The sequence below is a fragment of the Salarias fasciatus genome, chromosome 2, assembly GCF_902148845.1.
Source record: "Salarias fasciatus chromosome 2, fSalaFa1.1, whole genome shotgun sequence".
In the NCBI taxonomy this organism is placed as follows: Eukaryota; Metazoa; Chordata; class Actinopteri; order Blenniiformes; family Blenniidae; genus Salarias; species Salarias fasciatus.
Genome location: NC_043746.1, coordinates 24775876 through 24795561, shown reverse-complemented (window position 1 = coordinate 24795561; position 19686 = coordinate 24775876). Strand labels below are relative to the sequence as shown.

At 40.6% G+C, this 19686-nt stretch overlaps 1 protein-coding gene across 5 annotated transcripts in view; it reads right to left on the bottom strand.

Moving 5' to 3' along the window:
- glra1 (glycine receptor, alpha 1) overlaps positions 1-19686 on the bottom strand; it is a 96314-nt gene that overhangs the window by 65039 nt on the left and 11589 nt on the right. For 2 of the 5 annotated variants that reach the window (XM_030101954.1, XM_030101960.1), the window contains exons 2-3: positions 6115-6239; positions 5831-5842 (exon numbers count right to left, since the gene is read on the bottom strand). In XM_030101954.1, coding sequence (XP_029957814.1) covers positions 5831-5842; positions 6115-6239 — 137 coding nt within the window. Of the gene's footprint in view, positions 1-5830; positions 5843-6114; positions 6240-19686 lie in introns of those variants that run through there. The other 3 variants (XM_030101970.1, XM_030101979.1, XM_030101989.1) reach the window with 2 other exon arrangements.

Genomic DNA, 19686 nt, shown 5'->3' with positions numbered 1-19686 from the left:
ATGAAAGGATAAAAGAAGAGGAACAACACGAGAGCAGGAAGAGAAAGAGAAAAAGGATAAACTCATGGATTATAGATGTCTTGTCCTGAATGTGTCAGCTGTGTTAGCTCGCCACTCCGCCAAGGACAGACCAGCTAAATCACATCGGAAGCTTCTGCCCACTCAGTGGACGCCGCCTCGCCGCCCTCAGCTTCTCTCACACCACACAGTCTGGAAGCTCCGGGCAGATCTCGTCTCCTCTCCGCTCCGCTCGCACGCTTCCTCCGGCTGCTGGGCCACATTAGCCACGCCGCTAATCTGACGGCTGTGACTGCGTAAATGGAGGAGATGCAGAAAACTCCGGATGATGCTTCCACGACCTTCGTCAGGAACGTCCTGCACTCTGCAGAAAGTTCTCCAAGAGTTCCACACAGCAGGAACTCCAGTCCCTGAACGCATCGCTCTGCTGGCTCCAGCAGCCAAGCAGAAGTTCAACTAATGCTAAGCTGACAATGAATTTACCAGCAATCAGCTTTTCTCTCTTAATTTACATTAGTAAGTCTTTGTTCTGATGGTGAGCCTGAAAATACCAGGAAGTGATCCACCTACAAGGTCTGAAGGGAAGAAACAGAACCACCACTGAAGAACTCTCTGAATCGAGGTCTGAAACATCCAAACACTCGAAAAAAGTGATCAAATATATTCCAAAACAGACTTAAAGTAAATCCAAAAATGATCCCAAGAAGTCCAAATCAACACCAGAATGCCGTTCAAACCAGAAAAAAGTCAGATAGTTGGTCCAAGATTTAGTCAGAAACGGATGGAACCAGTTGAAAACCAGTTTTAGATCAGTCCACCAGTCAAAACACTTGTCAAATACAGTCTAAAACTAGTTTAAGACAGGTTAAATAAAATAGATTAAAAAAAGCTCAAAGCTAACAAAATAAAAGTTCAAATCAATTTGAAAGGTCGGTTCATAATCTTAAAACCATCAGTAGTTGGTGCAAGATTCAGTCCAAAATGGGCAAAAACTAGCCGTACATAATCCCAAGCCAGTTTAAAACAGGTGCAAAAATCTACTGAAAAAGTCCGAATTGATTCTGAAAGTCAGGTCAAAATTAGTCTGAAAAAAAGTCAGGCACTAGTTCAAAATTCAGTTTGAAACCAAAACAATTTAAAAATGAGTTGAAAATTTGGACTGACTTCAAGTGATTTCTATCGGTTTCTACAGTTGAGAAGCTACTTAATGTCACATAAAGAATGGTCACAACTACAAGCACAACCCACAGACCTGGAAAGGTGTTTTATCAAGGTTATGAAAGAAAGGAAAAGTGATAAGATTGTATCATATCTTTATAAGTGTTTACAATCTACTATTTCGGGGAGCGCTCTGGAGGCAAAAGAAAAGTGGGAATTAGAGATGAACGTTTTGATTGATGATCAAAATTGGGAACAAGTCTGGGAAATTGGTCACAAACTAACCAACAGTCCATCTTGGAAAGAGTTTTATTGGAAAGTGAACGTGAGATACTTTAAAACGCCTTTTTTAATTTCTAAATTTGACAAGACAAAAACAAATTTGTGCTGGAGGCAATGTGGACATATTGGGGATCATACACACATTTTTTGGGACTGTCCAAAACTGAAAACATTTTGGGAGGGAATCAGGGGGGAAATTTCAAAATTATTTCAAATTTATATCGAGTTCGACCCGCTGATCTTTGTGTTTGGAGTACTCCCTGTAAAGGTGTTAAATAAGGATGAAAACTACCTTCTAAATGTAATGGTTTTGGTGGCAAAAAAAAATGATAACAGTTTTGTGGTGCAAACCATCTCCCCCTACAGTGAATCAATGGAAAGAGAGGATTACAAAGGTATATTTGATGGAAAAAATTACTGCACAGTTGAATTTGAACATTGAATTATTCAAAAAGAGATGGAATCCACTGATAAAACACTTAAATTTAGGATGAGGGTTATAAGTTCTAGTAAGGAGAATTTAGGTTGAACTGGGTATCATATGTGTATTACTTTATCAAAGTGCTATTTGTGAACACATTTTCATGACTATTTTGCCGAACTGTTCATTTTTGGTTACATTTGTTTTTATTTTACTATTTGCACTATATTGAAGCTGTTCTTGAAGCTTTTTCTTTTACACTGAAACAGAATGTGTATGAGTGAAGATTGTGAAGCTTGAAATATCAATAAACTTTGTTCCAAAAAAAAAAAAAAAATGAGTTGAAAAGTGGTATAACTATTAGCTAGCTATTATCCACTCCTCCACCAGTCCAAAAAACATTCTGAAATCTGTCCAGTAACTGTGGACAAACCCCTTCAATAACCAGTCCAAAATTAGTGCAAAACCACTTTCAAACCAATTACAAAACCAGCAGAATAACTAGTTATAAACTACCTAATGACAGTTCAATGATCAACTCTGTAATTAATCAATAAATCTCAATTCAGTCATGTCGATGTGATCAAATACGATCCAGGATTAATACGATCAGATTAAATGTGTGGAACTGATTAGATGATTACAGTCTGGTGCAAATCTAGTCAGACTGCAAGAAAGTGAAAATGTAATTAGATTACTGTGGTCTAAATATAACCAGATTACATACGGACATGTATTGTGACCTACAGTCACTTAGAAATGGAATCAGATTACATGAAGACATTAGGACCAGTAAACAGGAGTTTAGAGGAGCAGTAACCAATCACACACATACACACACACACACGAGCTGTGAGCTCTAACGGAGTGTGTCGGGTGGATGACAGCAGACAGACTGGTCCTCCATCACAGACTTTCATTAGTGCACAGTGAGCCAGAAACACGGCCAACACACACTTTCACACACACTTGGAGTCCGCCTGACGTCGGCCGCAGCCGTTGTTATTCCCCGCGCGTCGCCGCTCTCATCTGCATCTCGCTCTTTTATTGCATCACATCAGCGGAGTGAAGGAAACATTAGAGCTATAAATCTCAATAAGAGCCACGTCGGCCCGCCTGAATGCAGATTTTTAAAGGTCACGGCGGCTCCGGTCTCCTGGCATCACGGCGGATTGGAGCTGAGCCGCAACAAATCTCTTTGAAACAGACTCTAATGGCAATAAAAAAAAAAAAAGAAAGAAGGAACTTAATTGATTTTGGTGATGCTTGTTGCACGTCTCTCTATCCTTCAGGCTTCATGTACATCCACCGACACCATCAGCTCAGCAATAATGAAGGACGAGAACAGAGTTTTCCGAAAGATATCCTTCAGTGCAAACCAAGGAACATGGAAGAGAATGAATCGAGTTTACTGTGGACAACCTGCTGTGTGTGTGTGTGTGTGTGTGTGTGTGTGTGTGTGTGTGTGTGTGTGTGTGTGTGTTCTAGTGCACATCAGTTGATCCTCAATCAGTATATATGTATATGTTTGTGTGTATTTATACTTGTATGTGAACATTTAATGTTAGTTTCTTTATTTAAAAAATGTGAGTTTTGATCATGATTAACATGTATGGGCACAAGGCGGTCCAGGCATAAGGAAAAATAAGTCTGATTATATGAAACTTTTTTTCTTCTTTTCGAAGTTCTGTTCATGGAAAAAAAAAAAAAAAAAAAGATCTCAAACATAAAATAGAAGAGAGGAAAAAGGAAGCGGACTGCAGACGAAGAGCTGAAGGCTTCCTCTGTGCAGGCTTGAGGACACACATTCGGTCACAGTGAGGGAACAATCAAACCTCCCTCGGCTCAGTGTGCTCGTGTACGAGCTGAGATCCCCCGCCGAGGCGACACATATCACCGGATTTATGAGCTCGGCAGGACAGAGACGCTCGGAGACTGCTTAAAAAAAAATAAAATAAAAAAACGACAACTAGACGCGGACACGGCGGCAGTCTGAAGACACCTGTTCAATTCATCCTGCAGAACCAATCAGAGGGAAGATGCAGCCGCCCATCAGTCGTCCCGCCACTGGGCAAATGCTTTCAATGCAGCTAAAAGATACATGTTGATTTTTTTCATCTTTTATCAGTGGAAAAACGACGTCCGCGTCAATCCATCAACAACAACATCAAATTCAGTTATTCAGCTTTGGACTTAAAATAAGAAAAGTAGAAAGAAGTTAAGTCTTCATTAGCCACCAAAAAGACTTTATTTCCCTTCATTTTGATTATAGTATTTCAATTTTTAAACATAATTTGACTGGTAAAACTCTTACCATTTATTCACATGTTAAGCTTTAATGAAGTTTTGATTTAATTAAATAACAGAAATGAAATGAATACAGGATGATCAAATCTAAGAAGAGGCCGTCAGACCTTTCGTTTTGCTTTAATGGAATTATAAATCGTAATAATTGCAATGAACGCTTTAAAGCAGGGGTGTCAAACATTAGGTCCATGGTCCAAAATGAGCCCGCAAGAAGTTCCAGTCTGGGACGCCTTAATGGCTTATTAAATAAACTGCAAAAAAGAAACATTGATTTTTATGGGCTCAACAAAACACTGAGACCTGAGTTGAGATATCGGTGATGCTTCCATGAAAGCTTTCAAAACAGCTTTAAAGCCATGTTGTCAGGGTGAGTTTGTAAAAACACCCACAATGCAACAGGTATAGTAAGTGTCTTTATGTGGAGATTATTTTTATACAGCGATTGTTTGGTTTTGCGAAAATGTAGATATTTCCACCACGTATGCTCTGCACCACCACATAGTTTTAAAGTTTAAATTTAAGGGTTAATGTGGGACTATTTCACTGGTCCGGTTCAGTCCAGATCAAATTGGGCTGTTTGTGGCCCCTGAACAAAAAATGTATTTGACACCCCTGATCTAAAACATTTTAATATTTTTAAAATATATGTATTGAGTGTACAAATAGATATTGCTTTTCCTTGAGAAATACATGTATGTAGTGTGTCCCTGTGATAATTTTGTGTCACAGTAAAGCCAAGTTCCTGTTTTTTTTTTTTTTTGTTTCTTTTAGTACATTGAAAGTTCATCCAGTAAAAAATCTGTTTTAATAACTCAATTAGAAGTTTTACTCATTTCCTATTCACATCAAGGATTATTTTCAATAATTAAATGGAAAAGAAAATCATTCTCCACCACACACACACACACACACACACACACACACACACACACACACACACACACACACACACACACGCGCACCGTGACAAACTGAACACACTGAGATACGAAGGACTCACATCCACTCCGGAAACCTCATTTATGGCCAATTTCCACATACTAAAAGCCTCAGATTTAACATTTAGTGCAAATAATTCATAATTTGTAGGTAGGAAAGCACAAAGTGAACCCGATCACAGTTTTGCTTGTGGGTGCACTCAGAGTTCTGTCAGATTCGATTAACTTTAAGATGCTGTTGAATTTTTTTGGGAACTTGTTGTATAATTCATGCACTTTGATGAATATGGAGGGTTGCCCCAGTTTTTTCCTAATGTAGTCCAAACTTCTTAATGTCCGGGAGACAGTTTAATCCAGAAACCTCTGACATGTGTCTTTGTGGGGGCTTCCATTCAGGGAGAGGTCACTGAGTCTCATACTATCATCGCCATCATGGAGGCATGTTGAGCAGCACGCTGGCGGGAGAGAGGCACATTACCTTGACCACCAAAACAAGCACTCAGGATACTGCGTGGATACCAAGGAATGTAGCCAACTAGCATCATGGCAGCTAAAGAGCCTAACGCATCGCTTTGCCATCTGATTGGGGCTAGAAGTGCAGGGACGGGGTTATGTTAAGAAAATAAAAAGGGGGGGTTCGGGGTGGGGGATGGCTAACGTGGAATAAGCTACATCTGTAACTAAGCTGAGTGATAGGCAGAATTACCTTTGTTGTACACTGCAAAGGACAAACGAGAGAGATCGAGAGATTGAGAACAACCAAAAAACATGAAGATAAATAATCACAGACCATCAAGATTTTACCAACATTATTATAGAATCTTCTTTTTTTTTTTCGTTGTTGAGTAAAATGAATGAATACAAACCTTTTTAGAGGTAATCTCAGCTAAACCTGGACTAAAAAGGCACTTGGAGAAGGTGATCAAAAGCAGAAACATGGTTTGGCTACATTCCTGTCTTATCCCACTGAGTCTTGGTGGCAGCTCCTACCTTTAAAGTTCGGTCGGATCCTGGCGTCGTAGCCGGACACTTTGCCCATGAGTTTGTCCAGAAACTCTGACGGCGGCATCGGGGAGGCAGCTTTCCTCGCCGCGGCTTCTTTCGACGCCGCCAAGCTGGAAGACAGAAAACAGGGAGTTCGGTTGAGAATCAGTGTCCGCTCAGGTCCACGTTTCTGTTTGGATTATTATTTCTCTCAGAGCCAAACATCTGGGATTAGCTTCATACTGCTAATGCTTCTTTCTTCTTCAGTTTTTACGATATCGAGGATTCTAAAACTCGTATCATCTGCATAGAAACCAACTTAGAAACTTTCACAAGATCTTCCCCATCAACTTTTCATGTTAGGTAACAGAAATTTTCACTGATTGTTCTACACCGTTAGAAGTATTGACATTTTAGATATTTGGTCCCCAGTAGCATATTTATAGAATTCTGATGGCTTAACGTCGGTCAAAGTAGCAAGTTCTTCATGGGGTGAGTTTCTGTAAAATGAAAAATAACTGCAGAGAAAAATGTACCATTTTTTTTCCCTCATAATGAATTAATTTAAATAGATTAGAGTGGTTTAAATACACCTGTAGGAATTGTATCTTCGGGAATGAAGAATAAATGGTACATTTGCATTTTCAAAAGTCATTCTGTCATTTAATCATACATTCATTCATAGTTGTTAATTGTTTATTCTAAAGGGGTTCCCAGAAGGAGGTGAGACCTGTCTGCACGCTCCACTCATTTCATTTATTTTTATCCCATTTAATTAAAAGTGAACTTTTATAGTGCTCCACTCCAATGCATTAGAGGTTATTACACACACTTTTCAAACTAATGCCGTAATTCACTTATCCACCTCCCAGTCCCGCTAAGTCCAACATCGATTTTACAATCAGGCCGCCGTATTCACACACTCCACTTCTTTACCTTATTAAAGCCCATCGGGCTCATCAGAACCTGAGGTCGGAGCCTCTGTACACACACACACACACACACACACACACACACACACACACACACACACACACACACTCCTGTTAGATCTCATATATTAAGATCTCACACAGCTTTTTTTTGTCACCCACACTGAAGGACATTTTTTGGACATCATCAGACTGTTTTTAACTCTTTTCCAAGTCTGAGTGTGTGTGTTTCATGATCTGGAATCACCATAGCAACCACTGTTAACTTGTTTTCTCACTGGAGAGCCTCGCTCTGTCGACCATCATTGATGGGAAGATTTCTAGTTGATTTAGTTTTTCAGATAAACACGAGAAATCAAAATTACAGTCGCTGCCCCAGTGTGCCACCATACACCATCTTGTATTGGGAACCAGTGAGTCTCTTGCAGTTTCACGACAGTCCCTTCAAAAACTCAGTGTCCCCTCATGAACTTTAACGCATCATTTTTACATTTCCACAATGTGGCCGACAGTGGATCTGCTCCGGTATGAGCACGGACTGCAACAATAGTCCAATTAACCTTTCATGAGTCACTCAGGAAACTGCTTGGAAATGGACATTTCGTTCCCAGAGTGTTATTAAAGGATATTTTTAAGACTTTGAAACCAGTTTGAAGCAACATGCTTCCATCTCAGAGCAGCTGATTCAGCTCAAATACGCTTGATTAATTTCAGCCCTTCCAAGAGATTCAATCTCTTCGAGACTTATTGACCAAGAACACATGAAGTCAGACAATTCTAGCTTTCAGAATTATAGAAAATACATACAGTAGAAGAGTAACTATAGACAGTTAACTGCCAATAATCTATTAGACAATGTATTCTGTAATTTACCAGAAGCACAAACACGACCATTTGTCTCATTTCAACCCTTTATGTCATCGGTCATTATTTTTGCAGTATTTTTCATTCCAAAGTAATGCCGCACAAAGTTTTTCATGTAGTAAAAACAACCGTAGTATGAACTTAATTTAAAATGAGGAGTGAGAAAAGCATTGGGAGGCAGATCAGCTTTGTTGTATAGATGTATGGGAGTCAGAGTGAAGCACTTAACAGACAAAAATAAGGATTGAATTAAAGACAACTAAAAATAGAGGTTAAAAAGACCTTAAATGATTTTTTTTCAAAGAGAGATGAAATCATTTAACATGACGGCAGAATAATAAACATGTATACAATTGGGAGTCAGATAAATAGTTGAATTCATGTGTTAAAAAAAAAAAGGTATTTTCAAGTGAAGCTTTAGAAAATAAAGCTTATTTTACAAAAGTCATGCTTTGATTGGACATTATCAAGTGTGATCACCTGGCACATAAAGGGAGAATAAGCTTTGAAGTAAGAGAAAATGTAGTGAGTGCCATCAGACATCCAGGCATGGTTTCCCCTCTAAGTTTCCTCGTTGAGCGTTTTGCTTCAGCGCTCAATCAGAGATTCAGGTGGAAAAGCTGATGATCGGCCCTCGTGTCCACGCTGTGTGTGTGTGTGTGTGTGTGTGTGGAAGCATTTGGAGGAGTGTGTGGATGTTGGACGGAGCTGATCTGGGGCTGGATGGGAGATGAAGTGACAGTGAGCTGGGGCGAGGACTGAGCTGACCCGTGGCCCCTCGCTGAGCGGGCGCTGCATTAGCGGTCACTGGTGGTGCGCTTTGTGTTTGGCTGCATCGTTTGTCGCTGCGCCTGGAGAAACTGTGCGATCTGGGCTATAAATAAGCTGCTGGACTGACCCACTTCATTTCACTTCACTGGGAGCTTTGTTCACCACAAATGCACCAGAACGACCACAAACGTCCACGGCCCCTGAGTTCATGAGCTCCGAGTGGAGGCAATTTACCAGAAAGGCCACATAAAAGAGCAGGTCTCGCAACCAGGGATCTAAACCGTGACCTCCGTCATCAACCACACGATGAGTAAAACGTCACAGAACAGGATGTCAGCGGCTCGCCACAGCTACATGGTTTTTTTTTAATTTTGGAATTAATTAAATAATTCAGAATTAAAGTATTGTTTGCATTTACATTGAAATAGTAATTCCAAATTAAGGTTTTCATGGAAAATATTATTAATCACCTTTAATTCTGCTTAAGATCTGAAGATTTTAAAGGGTTCTGATTGGACACGGGGTGGAATTGATGTGTTTGTCTTCAGATGTAAACAAACTTCAGTTCCAGCTTCTTTTCTTTCTTTCTTTCTAGGTTAACTTTGACACTACAGCTTTAAAACGATCCACATTTTCATGCTTCCATCCATCCACTCTTAATTACATCCATTTCTTCTAAAGCTCTCGTTAATTAAATCGTCTCCATTCAAGTCAGACACTTGCTTTGGGCGGCCATCTTGGAATAATGCTTTGGTTTTATAAAGCGCTTTTCTTTACACTTAAGATGCTTCACAATTGGATTGTTCATTCAGACCAAACCTGGCGGTGGTGAGCTGTGTGTGTAGACTGACAGTGAGCCAACTGGAATGACGTTTCAAGGTGCTGCGTTCAGAGCAGAGGCTCGACTATGACCAGACGACTCAAATCCGGACTTCACAACTGCCCTGATCGAGATGTCACGCTTAAGATGTGCATCCGTCCTGATCTGGCCTCTGCACCGTGGTACGAAGCTTAAAGAGGTACGGCTGTGTGAACCAGGATCATTCAGTAGGTGCTGAGGAGTGTTTGTTGCATTAATCTCTCCCAGATTAAAAAGACAGATGATCCGGTCCACCGCGCTGAAATGTTCACCTTCCAAATGTAAATGCGCTAACCGTGACTCCCCGTATGCTAGCGCCTGTCGCTGGCCGTGATGAATGGCAGCATTAGCAATTCATAAACACGTAATGCGGCTGCAGCCGCCGCCGCGCCGCTGATCGCAATCACCGCCAACACGGGGACCGGGGAGCGGCGTGACCGGGAAGCAAGAGTGCAAACAAAGAGGACAAATGGTCCGTTTACTTCCTGTTTGTCGGCATCAGGAGCACACACACACAAAAAAAAAACAACACACAAACATGCAGACGACCTTCCTGCTGCCCGACCTCATCAATGACAACATCTGAAAACAAATCATACTGGACACCGAGGACACAGGGGGCGCTGTGTGTGTGTGTGTGTGTGTGCGTGCGTAAACGTCTGTGTCTTCTTCTCTTCTCTCTCACTCTCACACACACACACACACACACACACACACACACACACAGTGTGGTATTAACAGTGATGAAGGCTGACAGAGTTATTAACAGTCATAAATCAGGAGCACGATAACGACTTTATAATGATCAGAAGTGAGAATATTAACGAGCGCCGAGGACACGAGTCGACACTGATTCTGTCTGACAACGGCGGCGGCGAGGATGAAGGTGAAGAGGATGGCCAAGATGATATTCATATTAATATGATGCAAACTCAACTTTAATTCTGGCTGTGATTGAATATTTCACATCACAGTGTTTGTAGCTGTTGAACTCCTAAATAAAGCCCGGCCAGTAGGCGGCGCTGCTGCGTGACGCCTGTCAGCGTCTTTCTCCTCCAGGCTTCGACTCTCTGAAGTTCACTGTGCAGCTGATCCTCGGTAAACATTACTGCATTACCGCCTTTAATATACAACTTATTTCCACATCACATTTTTACATGATTCTGCCACATAGTTGCCACTGTTGAGCATTGTTGTGTTCTTATAATCTAATTATCAAGCAGACTCATTTCTATATTATTGTATTACGTGATTGCCAGAGTTTTCATGCCCGTTTTCAACCTTACCATCTTTTTACACTATTTCTACATCACTGCCTTCATACTTTTCCGTCGTTTTACACAATATCAGTTACTTTATTCTACACTGCTGTATTTCTTCATGATTGTACTCGACAGTTAAGAGAGCTCGTACATGACTTTATTTTGACATTACTATCTTTATTATATAACTTTATTCCTGCATTACTCTGTATGATGCCATCAACACATTTGCACATTGCTGTTTTTCCATTGCTGTCCTTTTGCATTTGCTTCTTTACTGTTTGTCTACAAGATTCTACCTTCACAACCTTGTATTTCCACAGCATCAAATATTTGACAGCTTTTTTTCACCATACTATATATTTTTTTAAAATAGTCATTTTACATGGCTGTTTTTCAAATTACCTTTTTTCATAACCAAATTCTTCATTACTGTATTTAAGATGAACATTTTTTCATGATCGTATTTTAAAGTGACTGTATATTTACACTACCCTACATCTGATGCGTTTCAACTTTACGATATTCTTGTTTGGACTGAACATTGAGATAAAACTGTCATTACAAACGTCCCTCAGACAGCGGTGAGTGTTGGTGCTTGGTGGAGACTGGACTCGAGCCCTGTGACCTGCAGGTCAGCGTGTGGGACCAGATGCCGACCGGAGGCTCGCTGCAGGCTGATCAGGAACCAGATCCATTTTTGGCCTTTCAAAGGCTGAAACTCTGACCTTTAGTTGCAGACCTTCAAATTGGCCAAGCCGGCGATTTTTTAAATGCCAGCGCACCGAGGCAGTGTGTGTCACACCTCGCAGGTTTATCGGCGGCCAAGAGAACGTCCGAGAAAAAACAAGATCTTACAAAGACTCAGATCTGAGAGAGCCCGGTGCATGAAGTGACTCCGAAGAAGACTCCGCAAGAGGAACCCGAAAATAAACAAGCTCAAAGGGCAAAGGTCACAACAGTTAAAACTCAGTGTTTGTTTTTCTGTGTGATTGGAGCTGTTGGTGTGTGAAGAGTGTGTCAGCAGGCAGTCAGGCAGGTTCGGCCTCATTAAGTGTCTGTAGACCGTTTCCCATCAGCCTTTGGTCGGGCCGATGTAAGGAAGCCAACAGTCTCCAGTTTGTCTGTGTTTGAATTAGCAGAGGGGTTATTGATTTATTTTTCCATGTGTGAGTAAAATGCATTTCTTTTTAAAGTTTTGAAACCGTTTTCTTGATAACAAATTAAAACTCTGGGCGCCGTGTTTTCATCTCTGCACACATTTGTTTGGATCAATTTTGCGCGAGTGGAGATTAAATAGAAGGCAGCGAAGAAAATGACATTGCGGCGTTTAAAAAGAGGACAACAAAGAAACACTGTGGTAATGGAACAAGGGTTCGGTGTTTGCATCGGCGTGTAAACCCATGAATTAATCATTTATATCCAGGAACGTTCAATTTCAACCAGAACTGTCAGAAGGATCCAAGCAGACGCTTCGTCTAAAGGTTTAAAACTGGACCCAAAAAAAGGGAAACACAGTGCTATCCTGTATTTTGAGGGTCCACAGCAGATTTGCCGGAGCGTCGGCATACGTCCCCCTGGTCGACCTTGCTGTCCTGACAGAAGGTCGCGTGTCTGCAGGCCGCCGCTGCACACAGAAGCCGGCAGCTGGTGTTGTTATTGTGGCCGACATACGGCACGCTCTGATCTGCGAGACGCTCTCCTGACAGAAAGGTCAAAACTGCTCTGTTCTCCAACACGAGGCCAATTAGAGCTCATCTCGCACAGACGTGAAGCACCAAGGACCTGTGAACGGCGGCGTCCATGTTTTACACTCGGCGCCGTCAGCATGGACAACAGCAGACCGCCGATGGGGGATTTTCCCAGCATGCTGTTTTCCTCGCTGTAATTTTAAATTCCAGAGGAGAAACGATAATACCGCAGGAACACGTGACGATCAGAAGGATGTATAAGAGGAAAAATATGTCTGAACTGAATTTTAAGCTTAAACTAAGTTTGTCCAAGTCAAATACACGTCACATAAACACATTGTTTTTTTCCCCTTGTATTTTTGAGGGACTGTTTTAACATTTAGTCTGTTTTATGAGGTTTTTTTTTTTAAGTTTTTATTTAACTTCAAATCTTACCAAACACGTATTTCTCAGAGTGCTGCCCCCTGGAGGCTCCTGGAGTTTCTACGCATAGAAGGGAGGCAGAGCTTCAGTTTCAGGTGGATAGTTTTAGTTCAGAAAGTTACAACAGATTCTACTTTAAAGTAAATCTTTAAACAGTCGTTAATAAAGACTTTTAGTTCAGGCTGGGCTGTCTTCTGTGTATTGCTGCGATTAGTTTGGACAACTTATGCTAAAACGTGACAACATATCAAAATATACTAGTATGTACCATCTGGGGCCACTAGATGTCACTGTATGACAGCAGAATGCTGCTCCACAAAACTGAAAGTGCAGTAGAAAGAGTTTAGAGGGTGCTTGAAATTGTGATGAACAAGAAGAAGAAAAAAAGAGGTTAATCGTGGGTTGAAAGCACGATGGCCAGAGCTGAGGAAGAGATTCAGAGAAGGTTCTAGAAACTGGATGAAGATCATCATCGTTATATCTGGACATCGACAACTCAACCAATATTTGCTGGATTTGAACCTGCTAGCTTCAGTACCTGCAGTCATTTCTCCATCTTCTAGGCCCACCGCCACCTGAAAAGACTGACCGCTGACAGCACAGTCAACCTCACTGGTTTTTAAGCACTGTGTCAATAATTTGGACCTCAATCAGCTCAACTAAAATTGGACCTCAAACATTTTACTTCCTCTTCATGAGTCTGAACTATTTCCAGAATATGTCCAAGAACCAATCTGAATCCCATCTGAAGGCCCCCTCAGCGCAAAACCTTGTGAAATAAACCAGCCTGAATCTAGTCAAAATAGTAAAATTCAAAACCCAAAACGGTGGAAACTAGTGGAGAATCGTCAGGGAGCGCTTGTTGTGAGGTTTTTTTTTGTTCGCAGCAGAAAACCTGGCGATCGGACCGGCGGCTTCTCCTCAAACACTCGGAGAGCAGGTGTCGATCAATAAGGAGCCGTCGGAGTTCTGAGTCCTGTCACATCTCCAGTTCTTCCCGCTGCAGCGGTAAATTAGGAGGATTCAGAGATTATCTCACTGCCAACATGACGAATCCACTTTAATCCTCTTTCAGCCCGCAGTGAGTGTGTGATAGGATCATGCTCTCATAGAAAAACAACACCCATACGCGCGCACACACAGTTTGCGTTGTGTGCCGCGGCTCTCGTTGCACAGACGATACATGAGGAGTAATCCCCGTGTGAAATGGCTTTCAAATTAGCATTGAGCTAACACGGCGCCGGACGAGACAGAGTAATCTGATTAGTCACAGATTGGGATTACAGCAGAGTTTCACACCCCCCCCCCGGACGTGACGCTCGGACGCTTTCAGGCGGATTCACAGTGTGTGTGAAGTGTGTGAGGTTTGCCTCTGACGCTGTTAGAAAGAGTTAAACACTGATCTCTGCAACATTAAATCCACAAATTTAGAGGTATTTTTTTAATTTAATTGTTGCTGAAGTTCATGTAAATAGAAAGAAATGTGTATTTTATCGTCTTGTTTCCCCTTAAAGTTTCAAACTACACAAAGCGTCTCTCCCTTCATTCAAGCCCTTTTGTCAGTGACTTCCACTATAACTATATATTCTAATTCTCTGCAAATACAACTTGTGTCAGTATCTATGATTTGTTGTTCTTCTTTCTTCAAAACCTTGTGAGAGGTTTATGATGACGACTTCTCTGAAACTGAGACATTTCCAGCAGGATGGAATTGTTGTGTTGGCTTTGTTTTTTTCCAAAATGATTTTGATATACAGACAGTTTTTGCATTATTTATACAAACTTTCTTCTTACTATATTTACTATTACTATTAGTACTGAGTAGAACAGAAAGATGCAGAAGGTGAGCACATCATCTGCATACAGAGTGATTTATCACTGTTACACATACAAATGTTCATTTATACAAACACACTGCAGCTAAAATATCTGAGAAAAACCTAATTTACTGCAATTAAAATAGTAAAAAGAAACTTTTAAACTCTTTGGTTTAAAAATGAACGACAAAACGACTACTGTTCTTACTTTAACTGTGAAATGTTACAAAACGCTGCAATAATAAAATCCGCAGCGGCTTTGTTTTTTGCTAAATGCTGATCAGACGATTCAGACACGTTATTCTGCTGTGAAACATTAATAAGTAGGATGTTTATTTAACGGGTGTATTAAAAAGATCATTTGTCCTCTGATGATGTATTTTATTGGTTTAATCAGCATAAAATATTCCTCCTCTCTGTGCGAGCTGCAGCCCCGCAGCACTGAAACTCTGCTGTCCAGGGACTTTAAACATCAACATAAAGATTACCCTCAAACATTTAATTTAATTATAGGAGCTTTAATATCACATGAAGCCCCAAGGACATGAGGCAAATATTGACTCTGTGAGAAAGTCTGCTTCTTGTTGGCACTTAAAACACAAAGAACTCAAAAGTAACAAAGACACGATTAATTTATTAATGTCTTTAAACCTTTTTTTTGTTATTGGTTTTATTAATATGTTAAAGGTGCATTAAGGAGTTTTATAACCTTAAAAATATTTATTTTCCACCATAAATATGTTACACATTTTTAATGATGTGTACAATGTGCCCTGACATATTCATTACAAGTACCTCTAACAGCGCTAAATTGTCACTTGAAAGTTGCAGTGCCGGTCCGGCACCAGCATTTTTTTGGGGAGAATTTGAAAGGAATGACGTAATGCGCGCTCCGGCTCCTTGAGTTTCGATTTGTCCGCCATTACTCCGCCAGATGCTTAGTGAGCAACAACTGAGCAGGATCTTCCAGAAAGTAAGAAAAGACTGGCTTCTAGCACTGCCACAGCTCCAGCACAGACTCCACCAGGTAAAAGAAACTTAAATCTTACTTGAGCGCTTCTAAACGAGCGAAGACGGAGTTCCACTCTTCCGTGCACGCGAGCCACAAGGACGAGTTTTTCACTAAGCTGCATTACGCCCAAGGCCTGCAGGGGGCGCTGTTTCGCATAAAACGTGCAAACTCCTTAAGGCACCTTTAAGTCAGTCTCTCAATGCTGTTTTAAACCGGAACAAATCAGATTGAAATAGGTCCAAAATAAGTATATATTTGCTCAAAATAGCTTTAAGATACATTCATATATATCAAAACCAGTACGAATCTGGTTTAAAAAACAACTTTGACTTTAACCTAGTCTAAACTACATCTCTAAACAGTATAAGAGGGTCCTCAAATGTAACTGTGGAGTTGTCCAATCTATGGTCTGCGGATCAACCGCAGCACGATGTTCTTTTTATTTTGCGTGACTTTAGGGCTGCAGAGTAATATAACGTTATTTGACTACCAACTCCATGGTTGATAAGAGTTGATTGCAAAATAGGATTTAAAGCTCGTATTCCAGAACCTGTTGAGTCAGCTCTGTGTGAGCTGCTTCACTAAAACTCCGCTGCAGAACAGAAGTGGCAGGAATAAGGAAACCTCAGAGTTTCAGAGATCTATTTCACCTCTGCTGATTGACCTGAAGTTCATGCAGTATCTGTATGTGTCCGTCAGTGACAAACCATTTGCTGCTTGAACTAGTTCACCAACAAAATTCTCTAACTGAATTCACTACAGAAGTAGTTCAAGATGAATCTAAAAAATAGTCTTAAGCAGTCCAGATCTCTTCTGAAATACACCAACAATTAAGGTTACACACATTCAAAGGCATTAGTCTGAAGAACATCCACAAGGTCTCTTCGAGCGTCTCAATGAAAGAATGCAGGAACGTTTCATGTCTCAATCTTTTCATGAATCCCAGATGAGGAAATTCCTTCACGCCGTTTCTGTTTCTTCCACTTTGAGTGTGAGCATCTCAGGTGTGACTTCCAGGACCCTCTCAGCTGTTTCCTCAGTGTACTGCAGTCGCAGGCCTTTCCCTCTGCTTTGGTTTTTTTAACCCCCCCCCCCTCCGAGCCCCGCCGCCTCCTCCCCGGGTCTCCATGATCAAAGTTGGGATTAGCTTTAATTATTAGAGATCGATGGCTGCAGAGGTCTGTGGCCAGCGCTGAGGCAGCAGAGGAGAAAACAGCTGAGTCGTGGCGTGCCAGCGGAGAGATGAGCCGAGGTGTGGTCTGATGCCGAGCCCCCATCATTAGCTCTAAGTGTTCCTCATTATGTTCCTCTGAAGGCCCCGAGCTCTGATCCGCTGCTCACTAACAGCCGCGAACACACCGACTGTCGGCCTCAGCCCCAAAACCACCGAGTCATCAAAGACAGACCCAGCTGAGGGCTCAGACCAAGAAGATCAAGCCAGAGTCCTGTCAATAATCACAGACACTACTGGCAATAAATAAATCCACAGCACTGTTATTACTATAAGATTATAATCACATTAAAGGTTAGAGTACTGACAATAGCAACATATAGTTCCAGTTTTAGAAAATGTACTTGTTACTGTCAATTAAAATCTAGTCGACTTCATTATAACAAACTGACTAAACTATACCAAACATACTGAAAGAACATAAAACAACCCAAACTATATCAAAACAATACATTAGGCTAAAATAATCCAAGCTTATTCAACCTAAACTGGTTAGAATAAACTTTGTCAAAGTAAACTGAACAATCCATCTTTTAAATCTTTGTTTAGCTCAGGGTTGCTGAACCAGATCCCAGCTAACTAATGGAAGTCCAGGTGAGTAGTGGACAGGTCAAACTAAACTGAACTCAGCTAAACTGAGAATGACTCAATTAAACCAAAATGGACTCAAATATATTTGTTCAACCAAATCAAGTCAAACTAATTGGACTAAATTAAACCAAACTAAAACCAAAGCAGTTGAACTAAACTGAGCCAAACTAATCTGATGTAACCTCATTAAATTATGCTAAACCAAAAAGAAGTGAACTGCGTGAACCAAAGTAGACTTTAACTTAACCAATTAAAAAAGTGAATTAGTTAAATTCAACCAAAGTGATTTCAAGTAAACTTATTAAACCAAACTGAGCCAATCCAAACTAAACAACACAAATCAAACTATACTAAACCAAACAAAAAACAGCCTAAAAATCATTCCAAACCAAGTCAACCAAATCAAACTAAACTAAGATGAGCTAAATTGAAAACAAACTATGCTACACTAAAACAAACCAAATTATAGTAAATAAATGAAAGTGAGTGAAGTCAGGCGGAAGTAAACTAATTTTAACCAAATTAAACCAAACTGGACTGAGCTAAACTAGTTAAACTACTTATGCCAAACTAAACTAGTCTAAGTTCAACCAAACTAATGAATAAAATGGAAGCAAACTAAACCACACTACTATAAACTACTTCAGTTAAACTACTCATTTTAAACAAATGACCACAAACGTAACCGAACTAAAGTTGTCAAAGTCAAAACAAACTCCACCAAAATAATGTGAAGTAATTGAGCTAAAGTGAACTAATCTATCCAAACTAGACCAACTAATCAGAACTAGCCCGATTAAAAGTTCACTTTTGTCCCGTGTATTGATATCATGGCTGCTCTGCTGATTCAGGACACAGTCCGTCCTGATATTAATGCTGCTGATCCGGCTGTGCCTGCTAATCAATAATCTATCACCATAGATCAGCTTTTGGAAATGAACCTGCCCACAAGTTAATGACGGCGGAGACGGAGGAGCGCAAAACCCAAGAGGTCGATTGTTTTTCATTACAGGAGCACCGGGAGAATATAGACAAATATAATGTGTGTGTGTGTGTGTGTGTGTGTGTGTGTGTGTGTGTGTGTGTGTGTGTGTGTGTACAAGTCAGTGATGAATATCAGCGTTGAATCTGATGGAGGTTCAACACTGTTTTTTTACATGTTCGAAATAAAGCTTCTTTGAAACAAAGGAGCCTCAGGGCAGCTTCAGAAATACTCCAGCTGTAATGTGTCCTTCCTCTCAGAGGGGGCACCAGCTCCACGCCCTCCTGTAGTGTCTTTGAGCAACATCAATAATCCCCAACTTATTCACAGTGTCCCTACAACACATTTCTCACTAGCAACACCGAGATGTGGACACTTTTTTTTTTCTAATCAAATACTTAGATTTATGAAAGTTGACAAAAATTAACTGATTCATCACACAATTTTTGAACTTGGAATTCACACACAACATCTCCAATTTGCTGAGCAGACACAATGTTTATTCTGTCTGAAATGGAGAGTGACACAGCTCTCTGAAAATGTTGGAGCCCCCCTGTATCCCCTTCATTCATTAATATAGAGTTACTTTATGTGTATATAGTTGAATAAGTCTTTAAAAATAGCACGTCACTTTTTAGTCATCATCACATCTGATGATGGCATGTTCACAAGCGATGATGCCACATCGTGTGATGATGTAATCAGAACAATATCATCACATCCTATGGTGGCAGGTTCAGAAGTGATGATGTCACCACATCCGGTGATGATGCAACTATGTACGGTGACACCATTACATCAGCTGATGATGTCGGCCCACACAATGTCACTGCATGTGATAGTTTTAATAGTTTTGACAGTCATAACAATTGTGACTGATATTTTAATCTGAATTTAAATCATGGGTCTTTATTTTTCTAAATAAAACATTTAGTGTTATCTTCTTGCCTCTTCATTAGTTTTTGGGAGTGTCCCTTTAAATGATTTAAAAGTTTTGTTGAACTGCGTCACTAAAGTTTTGCACACATGCTCATTCCTCCGCGATGTCGCTCGCTGCATTAAACATTCATTTTAATGATGCCCAATGTAATTTTTTTGCACACTCTGCATCTCAGAATAACAACAGCACCTCGGTATTGATTT